General features: G+C 45.6%; 1 protein-coding gene across 4 annotated transcripts in view; it reads right to left on the reverse strand.

Moving 5' to 3' along the window:
• Positions 1-3,154: 3,154 nt before the first annotated feature.
• Positions 3,155-11,341, reverse strand: part of syndig1 (synapse differentiation inducing 1) — a 16,159-nt gene continuing 7,972 nt past the window's right edge. For 3 of the 4 annotated variants that reach the window (XM_005754260.2, XM_005754259.1, XM_005754258.1), the window contains 2 exons: positions 11,064-11,201; positions 3,155-5,359 (listed from right to left, as the gene is read on the reverse strand). In XM_005754260.2, the coding sequence (XP_005754317.1) occupies positions 5,201-5,359; positions 11,064-11,201 (297 nt within the window). In that variant the 3' untranslated portion in view covers positions 3,155-5,200. The remainder of the gene's footprint in view (positions 5,360-11,063; positions 11,202-11,341) is intronic. The other variant, XR_001290166.1, reaches the window with a different exon arrangement.

Here is an 11,341-nt window from a genome sequence, read left to right on the forward strand (position 1 = left end):
AGATCATTTAAAACCTTTAGGAGAGCCGTCTCTGTGCTGTGGTTGTTGTCATTTTGTGCTACACAAATAAAATTGAAGTGTAGGTTATCCATCACCATGTGTTTGCATTTGGGTCCTAAACTCTGCAATTCACGACACATTCATTGCTGCATTGTTCATTCATTTAGTATGAAGTGTGAGGATGAATATCTGTCTTTAAACTCAGTAAAGTGCATCTGAACAGTTCAGCCAAGCACCGTAAGCTGCTTGTGTACAACCCAGTTCCTAAAAGCACTGTGTGTACATTTAAACAGAATACAATGATATGCACATATCATAAACTCACATTTAACTCATAATAAATGTGGGAGACAATGAGCCCTCAGTTTGACTTTGATGGCAGAGGCATGTCTCAAAAAGTTGGGAAGGATGAGTGGAAATGGAGGTGGTGCTAAAACAAAACAGGTGGAGGAAGATTTGGCTACCACTCCGGTTATTTGGAAGCAGGTCAGTCACATGATTAGGTATAAAAAGAGCATGTTGGAGAGGCAGCGGTCCAGCAGTCTGAAAAAGCTGCATCTATAATCGGTACTCTAAGGAACTTGGAAAGGTGAGCTGGAGCTCTTTAAGTTTCTTCTTCTTTAAGAAGTTTCAGCTTCTTCAGCTGTAACACCAAACGGTGGAGGGTCCCAGGTATTTAAGCGCTAGTGGGCGTGTCCCTGAGAGGGTCGCTGACCCACTGCCGATCATGTGACTCATCAAATGAGCCAAGGTGTGAAAAAGGGCACGGGTCATTATCAGCCAAGGTTTCAGGTGAAACCATTGTGAGACCCTGCCCACACTATCATGTGACCTATTGAGGTCACCAGATGCAGGGTGTGAGTGGGCGTTAAGGCGTCTAGGAAGGATCTCAGACTGGATTATAGATGGAAGACAGTTGGTGTGCTAAGCCCCGCCCTCTGTCCAAAGATGGTCATTCACAGTGGACATAGATGCTTCCTTCACTCCTCTTTCACTCCGTCTGTCTTCTCTGTCCAACATGTAAACATTGGCGTCCTCAAAGAGTGACCTTTGACCTTTAGATGCAGATGAACAGCCGAGTCTTGACCCCTCGAGGTGGCTCTTCTGTGTTGTGTGTTTATGAAGTGTGTGTCCAGTGTAGACGTCCGAGCGCCCCTCTCTGCACAGCTGGTTTGTTGAGTTTGTGATGAACCAGTGTGTGTCTGAGTGTGTGTCTGGATCTGAAGTACACTGGGATGTCGTGCTGGGAGAAGACTGTATCATCAGCATAGTAAGAGGAATGTGTGCGTGCAGAGACGAGGCTGATAACTGCAGTGGCGCTGCATTAAAAACACGACTCTGTGATAAATCAGCGCATGGCTCAGGAACACTTCCAGAAGCCGGCGACTGTGAGCAGCTCAGCGTGCCGTCCACCAGTGCAGGTTACAGCGCCATCAAAGTCCACGTGACCGGCATGGAGAAACAGCACCGACCCGTTGATTTGGATTGTTACTGACATCCGGTGCATCTTTAGAAATATATTTACTGATATTTATTTACCTGCTGTAGGTGTTCCTAAGAAATATTCCCAAGTATAACTCAAGACTAATCGGATAGTTGTTGGCTTGATTGCTGGTTGCTTCACTCTGCATGCCAATCTATCCTTGGGCAGGATGCTGAACCTTGAGTTGCTCTCCAGTGCATGCACCTGAGTGTAAATGTTTGAAATCACTGAAGTATAGAAAAGTGCTTGTGTGAATTTACCATTTAATCCAGTCTCCCGTGTGTTTTTCTCTCCAGAATTGTTCCTGAGAGGAGAATTGTTGTGGTTGGAAAGATTGCAGCAGGGACACCATCTTAGGTGGAGAAGTGTGTGAGGCTGAACTGTCTGCAAACAACTCAATGAAAGTACCTCAGACACAAACATTTACATTTTTTATTAGCGAGCACTTAAAGTCCAGCAAGTCTTAAAAAAACAGCTAACTGGAGCAGCTCTGTTTGATTTGTAGCTGGGCAGGAAGTTATAAGCTCATGTAGCTTAGCATGTTAGGCTAAGAGTCAAACAACTGACAGACAGCAAACAGGGAGGTTTGACAAAAAGCTCCTTTAATTCTGACTTTTATTAAGAGTTCAATCTGAAACATTCAGCAGATGCTAATCTCAGTGAAAGTCAAACACATTCAGTGAGCGTGTACGGACAGCATGTGTGATGACGGTTGCAGCCCTTTAGCCCAGACTTTGAAGCTGCCGAGGATGAACCATTTCCTGTTTCCAGTCCAGGCTGATAAAGCGCACCGCAGCTTTTTAGGAATCATGAACGTTCTGCGATCAACACCCCACTACGTTACCCAGTGGCTGCACGGCCTTTCTGTTATCGGGGGTTTAAACAGCTGTCACTGTACTCCTACACGCCAAACAAAAGCACCCATCTGAACACCTTCAGAGCCACACCTGCAGCTTAAACCTGAAGACTGCGTGAACCTCTGATTAAAGGGTCATTCTGCTTGATTTCAGTAAAGAAATGCACGAGACTCATCCCGTTAATTTTAGAAATCCATAACAGCCAACGACTGTTTCAGTCTGACTTTACAATCATTAAAAACGGGCGTTATTATCCACTCAGTATTTGCAGACTCTATCCGATGGTCTGAAGTCAGAGAGAGCCCGATTAGCTTGAAGGTTAGCTTAGCAGTGAATCAGGTGTGGTAGATTGTCCTCCTAGGTGGGCGGAGTCATTAAACAGATAATTCTTCAGGGTCTGACAGCAGTGATTGTTATCAGAGTTTCAGGAACATGTGTATGTGTTCTTCTGTTTGGTTTCACTGCAGCTCTGAAGGTTTGTACTGGGAAATAATGACTATCATGGATACACAGTCGGTTTCACATTTAAACACTTCCAACACGAGTGCTGGATGGACTTTGAGTCAATGACCCTGGACCTTCACAAAGCCTGTATAGCTGATATGTGTGTTTAACACAGGGGTGGGCAACTCCAGGTCTCAAGAGCCGGTGTCCTGCAGGTTTTAGATATCAACCTGGATATCGCACCTGAATCAAATGATTAGGTCATTACCCAGCCTCTGGAGAACTACAAGAAATGTTGAGGAGGTCATTTAGCCATTTGAATCAGCTGTTTGGATCAAGGACACATCTGAAACCTGCAGGACACCGGCCCTCGAGGTCTGGAGTTGCCCACCCCTGGTTTAACATTTTCTCTATGAAGGATCACCACGAGCAGTCAGCTTGTTTTGGACATGTACAGCCTTCAGTATAGGACCTGGGTGGACCTGGGTGGACTTCCTAAAAAGGAGTGGGCAGACATGCAAACACCAGACTGGTTTCAGATGTTGGTGGAGATTCAACATCAGTTTTGAGACTCTTGGATTTCTGAAGGCCTTCAGCAAAAATTGTGAATGGACATTGTGTCCAACAAAGATCAGGACCAAAGAGATAGACACAAGGTTTTGTTTGCCAAAAGATAAATGTGGTCTGCACCACGGAGACTGAGACTTAAAGACTTTCAATAACAATCCCGGATTGATGCCCTCAAAATGAAACTTGAGTGGATGTTTTAAAACCTCTGAATTAAGTTTGACACAGATGTAGAATCCACAGTACATTTACACATCAGTGGACATCAGTGGACATCTAAAGACTCATATATGTTCCCATATCACTCAAAGGATTTTTGTTTTTCGTTTAAAGTCCACCATCAAACTGGACCTGCAGTACCAAGGGTGTAGAAGAGAGGCCAGCCCAAAAATCACAATCAGATCTGTGGATGAACAAAAGAATAAAAGTTCTAGACAAAAATCTGTAGTTGGACATCCAGACAAACGTGAACATCAGAAACACCCCGGAAAAAACCTCCCAACGTTCCCGCACCGATAGTCTTACATAACATTTTCTGAATGTCCACACATGACTATGACAATTCGTTTCCCGGTGCTCACCTGTAGACGAGGACCCGAGTACCTGTCTTACACAGCCACCAAACAGGGTCCTGCATTAGAACCATGATTACAACACTTCCAAAGTCTTTTAAGGTTTCTGCTGAATATTCAGTTTTCACTGAGATGTCCTGATTCTGGACCAGAAGTCTGTAGACTTTCAAAGAGGCTTAAAAACATAACAGACAATAAGAAAGAATAATAAATGAATGTATGTCCAAATTTCATAACCAAACTGTACACAGATGTTAAATGAAGTCCCAGCCTGACCTCCAGATGCTAAACCTGCAGAGACCATGACAGATGAAAGATGTGTCTCTACCCTCGACACCGGCGTACCAGCTGGTGGGTTGTTGGTGTTTCTGTGTTGGTTTAAAGCCAAAAGGACACACGATGAGGTCAATGTCATCGGATCAGCTGATAGAGTTCAGCAGTGTCTCTTTTATCACATGAACAAGTCCAGAGTTTGTCCAAAAATATAAATAAATAAATAAAAAGTCTTTGTGTCTGTCCTGATATGCAAACAGGACGCAGCCAGTCCACTTTCACACATTCACCCGAGTCCACCTGAGCACAGGTGTGTGGTCATCTCTCCCTTCACACTCTCCTTGTGTTTATCATCACTGTAGATCATGTTACAGTTTGGTCCCATTTTTTATGTCTTTGTTTAAGTGTGAAGAGAGTAAATTTACATTTACATCCAAAAAAGTCTCACAAGTGTTAAATGGAGGCCGTGTTTGCCAACAGGTAACGTCCAGAGCTAAATCAGGTAAGCTGATGGCCCACAGAGCAGGATATAAATAACACAAATGCTTATTAGTGCTGCTGATGGTATTCCTTTAAACTCCTCCTCCTTTTATTCCGGCTGAACATCTGATGTGGACATTAAAAACTTCCTATGAGAGAAACTGTTACACCCTGAACGTTAACATCACCTCCAGGGTTTATTCGAGCTTTTTGATTCATGTCCTCCAACAGTAATGAAGAACTTTTCATGCAGATACAGTTAAAGTGATGATTCAGTGCAGTTTGGATGATGGAAATGAGAGTAATCACACCAAAAATGTTCTTTTAAAGAAACTAACGCCAGCAGAAGCTTTAAAAAATGCTGCTGGATCCGATTGGCCCTTCAGAACAGCACAGCGGGGTGTCCGACGCCATCGTGCGCTCACAGGAAGTTCTCCAGTTCGAGATGACGGCCAACATGCTGAAAACACTCACTGGGGAGCTGAACTCCAGGGGAAGGTGAGGGTTCACTCTGTGATCTTAGGCTACCAGTGGTGATTCTTGGAGAGGTAGGCGATGAGCGCCACGGCCACGCCCACATAGATACCTGTCCCGATGGTAATTGACAGGACAGCGAGGAAGAGAGCCCGCCTGGAGCTGGAGCTGGCCAGGTGAAAGTCTCCTTTGGAAACTGCCTTGTTGGTCTGAGAGGGACAGAGACGTAAAAACAAGTCAGACAAAGGTTAGCTCCTTATCTCGTCGCTCTCGTGTGACACGAGCTGGGAAAAGAAACACAAAACACAGAAAACTGCACCAAGGTGAGCTAGAACGGCAGTTACAGTGGGAAACTGGGCTGAAGTATCCACCCATCCATCCACTGTGGGAGGAAGCCGGAGAGAAATCATGCAGGAACAAGAAGAACATGGAAAAGTCTGGCAGGCTGACGGCTTCAAACCTTCTCACTGTAAGGCAACTCCGCCAACCCCTGCTGATGTTATAGGAGGATTCAAGTCTCTGGTTGATCTGATATCCTCGTGTTGGTGTTGTTCCCAGATCATCATAGTAAATGTTGTTCCAGGATCAACACTGCAAGTGACCAATCAGAATGTTGTGACGTCATACTTTTGCGACTTCGGAAAAAACTGCCGTAAAACAAAAAACTGTACTTAAGCTGCGAGAAACCGCCTCTGTCTGCCGATCAACGGACCCTGACCCTGACCCTAAACAGTAAGCAGAACTGATATTGTCCTTGCAACATTGGAATTTCATAAATGCACGAATGGCTTGGCGCGCAAAAGAATAACGTCACAACAATGTGATTGGTCACTTGCAATGTTGAACCTGGAACAACATTTTCATGATGGTCTGGGAACAACACCAACACGAGGATATCAGATCATCCCAAGTCTCTAGTCCAGGTACGCCTCAGTAATTGTTACCGATCAGAATATTTCCTCTGGTTCAATCAGGTGATGAAGATCTGTCTCCATCTTCTCTCTGATGAAACCAGCAGCGTTCAGGTCTGAACTCGCCCGCGGAGCTCCGAGCTTAGGGGGAGACTCCACGCACGACGGCAGATAATCAGCTTTACAAAGAGATGCTGAGCAAAACAGCAGCAGAAGAAATGAGATTAAAAGGCAGAGGAAGAGCAGTAGAGAGGACCCATCAGTCTCTCTGCTCTTTAATCGCTTTTTAATAAAGATGATGTGATCAGGGAGCAAAGCATCCTGCTTGGTTTTTGACCTCAGGGGCTCTATTAGATATCTGCTTCATCAGCTTCTGCTTGGATTCCACTTATTGAATGAGTGGACCTGAAAAATGTTGCTAACATGACAGTGATGTGCTGCAGCGGTCCATTCTGACAGTAACCTAAACGTCACACAGGGGGACCAGGCCTCCCACCTGACTGAGTCAGACTGAATCTGAATATTCTTACTGCTTTAATGTGCTATCAGAGCTGGTACTGACTGACATAACAACACTGTGCAGTGTGACTTGGGCGAGTAACAGGTTAAAACACCAAATTCATCAAAGCAAATTTCCCGACTGAGACAGCAGGTTGTTTGTTCTGTTTTATCGGTGGAGTCTGGTATGTGTTAGAGCTCCGAGGCTGATGTTCGCCGTGTGCTGCCAGTGACCATGTATCTCTGTGTCAGGTGACAGCTGAGTTAACTCTGTAAACCTGATTAACTGGCTCGTGGGCAGGAAATAACCACTGTAATCACCACAGTTTCCAGTAAGATTTAATTAGTTTCCATGTCATACCACATGACAGAGGGCGCCAGTGAGCTCAGGACCTCCTGTGACTGGTCCAGTGGGGAGATGCTCCCACTCGGCTCAAATAAAGAACGTGTGTGTGTGTGTGTGTGTGTGTGTGTGTGTGTGTGAAGCCAGAGTTATGTAACAAGCTCAAACTGTGTGTGCATGTGTAGCCAGGTTTTACTGGCATTGTGGGGTCCTAAGTGTGTATACGTCACCACATTAGAGAGACGTCTTTCTGACTGGGACAAAAGGGAAATGCTTGAAGACACGCTTTTTAAGGTTAGGGTCATCCCAGTAGTAGTGTGAGTTAATCTCCAGGAAATGAATCTGTGTGCGTGTTGGGCTTGCTCTAAAAGCACCAAATCAGATAATGAACAGGAGCGATTGTTTCAGTCTGCCACGTTTACTCTCAGGACACTTTTCAGCTGTTTGTTCTCACAGTGAAAGTGTCCTGACAGTATTTTCAGAGGGAGTTTCTCTTCTCATCCATCATTAGATAAAAGTCCTGATGTGACTTCATACACAATACATCACACGAGTGTTCACCGTAATCTGTGTGAAAGCTTTGTTATATGTGAGTTCAGCTTGTATCGTCCTTGATTTTAAAAGTTATTTCCTGGTGTGCTTTTCTGTGTTTTGACTTGCTTGCTTCTGTTAGCATCAGACTGAGTTTATATTTTTACCCTCTGTACCGGACATGTGTCTAACTGAAGGTCCAGGGTGTTTGACTGCAGTAAATACAATAAAAACTAGTTAAAGGAAACTTGAGGACTAAAGCTCACTGTGGAGCAGATGGTTCAGACGCAGCCGTTTAGCATTAGCACGTCCAACGACCTGCTCATTATAAACTCAGGTCGACTGGCTGCAGCCGCTCAGTTACTTTTCCTCAATAAGAAGTCACGTCAGTACGTTTAGAGCTGTAACATCTCCACGGGACTCAAATAAGCATTATTACTGAGAACATGTTGACGAGTGTCATGTTTCCGACCTTTCAGGCACAGTCATCGTACATTTAATGATGCGCCTGTTCTTAGAAAGGCTGTGGGACTTCTTAGTGTTAAAGGTTTGGGACCAAAGAAGATTCTCGTATTTCAAACATGATGTAAAGCTCCCTCTGTGAGTGAGCAGGATCCTCTCCTGCGCGCTCATAACCTTTCAAATATTCCTTTCTTAATGATTTTGGTTTGATGAACCTCTGACAGAGAAAGGACAACCATGCTCCTCCTCCTCCTCTTCCTCCTGCCGCAGTGCTTTCTGTTGTTTCTCACTGACGGATTTCAGTGTGGGAAGGGTTGTCAGTGGCAACCAGCCCAGGCTCCCTTGAAGCTGTAGGTGTGCAGTTGCCATGGAAACCACATATGTGACAACCAGAAAGCTTGTTGCCAAAACCCTCCGCATCCGACCAGTCCTGCTTTGTGCACATTCCAGAGCTCCATTTAAACTTTTCAGCATTTTTAGCCGCTTCCTTCAGACTTCCTGCCGTCCAATCAGCAATCGGCATTTTTTGTCAAAAGCCTGTAGAGAGTCTGGAACAGGAAGTTCAAACCTCGTCTACAAACTGTCAGACTGATGCTGGAATCAAGTGATTGTTTTAATTCTCATTCTGGAACTTTCAACGCAGCGTCACTTTAAGCACGACTGGACTGTAACCAGAGAGTGTGACTGTTTCCTGTTTTATTTTGAAATTCCTGGTCTGTGTGTAGCTGTCTGCTGGTTCGTGGGTTTATTCCTTTCTCTGTTCTTCCTGTGTCTGCGTTGCGTTTATGCATAATTTCCTCTCGTTTGAATGTTTCACGGGCTTTCCCTTTCACCTGTTCTCCTTCATGGATCCTACCTGTGTGAGGTCACAGGAGGCGCCGCATCCGTCCCACTCCTGATTCTTTTAACAAGCTGAGTGAGAGCATCTCTCCTCCTCCAGCTGACTGCAGATCAGTTATATAAGATGAACTGTGTCAGTGTGTGTAGACGCAGCTCTGAAGTAATGATCCACACACACACATTGACTCATTACTGTAAATACACAACGGTCACTTGCCACGTTCAGGTCACGTGATTGTTTCATGCAGGTAGTTTATTCCAGCTGGAGGGAATCATGTCTCCATCCCACAAACAGACAAACCACAGCTGCTAACTGTTAGCAGTGACCCCATCATCACATTGGCCATCTGTTACCATTAACGTAGCAGTTATCAGACTGTAGTTAGACAAACATGAATAATTATCGCAGCTGAACGGGTCGTGGATGCAGTATCGATCCGTGTCAGAGCAGAGTACAGACACGCGGAGAAGCGGGGGGGTTGATGCTGTGCAGAGTAGCGGCGGAAGCAGCCGAACGGGACAGAGAGTCCAGAGTGCGGAGAACCAATCAGAGCAATGAGGGCAGAGCAGCCAATCGGACGCTTTCAGGCCTGATGAGCAGAGCCGAGAGAGCAGAGCGAGGCTGCAGGCGGACGTGGACGTGCACAGGGAGCATGTGCAGTTTACAGCCAATAGTGACGAGATTCTGAGCACTCAGCATGTCTGCCTGTTACCTGATCTGCAGTTTGTTAATTTTGCCACGTTTTATTCCAGAGCTCTGTTGTTTGTGTTGTTAGTCTTTTCATTTATCCAGCCCTCTGTGCTCCCTGTGCGGTGGTTAGCACACTCACAGCGAGAAGCTGCGGCTGACAGGCTGGCTGTGTGGCTCCTCTCACATGCAATAACAGTGTCTGTATGGTTCTGTGTTGTGCTACGTCCACACTGATGCGTCTTTGTTTGAAAACGCATCGTTTTCTCTCCGTTTTGGCCGCCCGTCCACACTGAGACGGCGTTTTGAAAACTCTCTCGAAAACGCACACATTTGAAGAAGGTGCTCATGCGTCGCAGTGTGGACAGCGAAAACCGAGACTTTCCAAAACGATGACGCGTGTTAGTCATGTGATGCAGTCATGTGACCAAGCTAAGATAGCGGAGGGCGTTACACAGCAGTTGTTTTGTTTGACAGCCGTATTAAAGATTAACATCAGTCTGCACGCGCTCCTGAGAGCTTTTCTTCTTTTTTCTAACTCTCACTCGCTTTTGCAACTTTGTACTTTTGTGTTACTCGCAGCAACGACTCCACCTCATTGTGAGTCCATTTAACAAACTCGGTGCTTTTCCTCAACATTCTGCCGCCACGTTTCAAAGAGACGGAAGTAAATAAGCGGCAGACAGAAATGAGGCAGGGCGAATCTTCTCGCGCTTCACACATGTGCAGCACTGGAACGTAAGCGTTTTAGGCCATTTCAGTGTGGACGCACAACTCTGTGAAAACAACTGAACACGCTAGTGTGGACGCGGAGCGTTTTCAGACGAAAACGCCATTTTCAAATCTATCAGGCCAGTGTGGACACAGCCTTAGACTGGTTCAGGGTGTACCCTGCATTTCGCCCTCTGGTAGCTCTGTTAAGGACGGATGTATTTAACACTTTAAAGCAGGGGTGAAGAACTCGAGGGCCGGTGTCCTGCAGGTTTTAGACATCACCCTGGGTCAGCTGACTCACATGTTCTTTACCAGGAGAACTCTGGAGAACTTCAAGACATGTTGAGGAGGTCATTTAGCCATTTAAACCAGCTGACATGTCTAAACCTGCAGAACACCGGCCCTCGAGTTCTTCACCCCTGCTTTAAAGCCTAACCTGTTGCTGTGACAAACATCTGTAATCTGAACCATTTGCTCAACTGAAAGAATTCCAGTGGTCTGTGCTTTTTCAGTGATTTAAGGGTTATTACTGTAAACCTAGGCACACTACGTAAAGACGAAGGTTGGTGGAGAGAAGAGTTTTGACCGTCTTTTTTATTGTTTTGTTTTTGCTGTTTGCTGAGATTTGAATCCCTGCCTGGGATTATCATAATGGCCCTAACATCAGTGAAACGCACAGAGTCAGTGCTTTCAGAAACTGCTGCAATTTTGCCATGTTCAAGAGTAATTTGACCTAAAATGCTCCCGTCGGTTTCGGGGGGTTACAGTCTCAGTTTGTGCACTCGCTATTGTTTCCCTCATTCATGCACATTGCAGGTTAAAGTGTTCTGGGTTCAATGCAGCTAAGCCTCTGGCTTCAAAACACGAGAACTCTTTGATTTCCTATTTCAGAGAAACGTTAACATGCAGGTGATCTGAGTCCTCACCTCGTGTGACAGGTAGAAGGCGGCGATGCCGAGCGGCCAGAAGCAGCAGAGCATGGAGAAGACGCTGAGGCCCAGGTGATCTCTGGGAGGCATCAGCAGGAAGGCGTCCTCGCTCTCTGATTCGCTGGAGTAATCGCTCTGATCAAAAACACGAATCAATCAGGAGCAGCTTTTCAGTGTGTAAACGCTTACTCACACACACACACACACACACACACTCTCACACACACACACACACTCACACACACACACACACACACACACACACACACACACAC

Source organism: Pundamilia nyererei, unplaced genomic scaffold (assembly GCF_000239375.1).
Source record: "Pundamilia nyererei isolate P.nyererei 1_Seehausen unplaced genomic scaffold, PunNye1.0 scaffold00528, whole genome shotgun sequence".
Taxonomy (NCBI): domain Eukaryota; kingdom Metazoa; phylum Chordata; class Actinopteri; order Cichliformes; family Cichlidae; genus Pundamilia; species Pundamilia nyererei.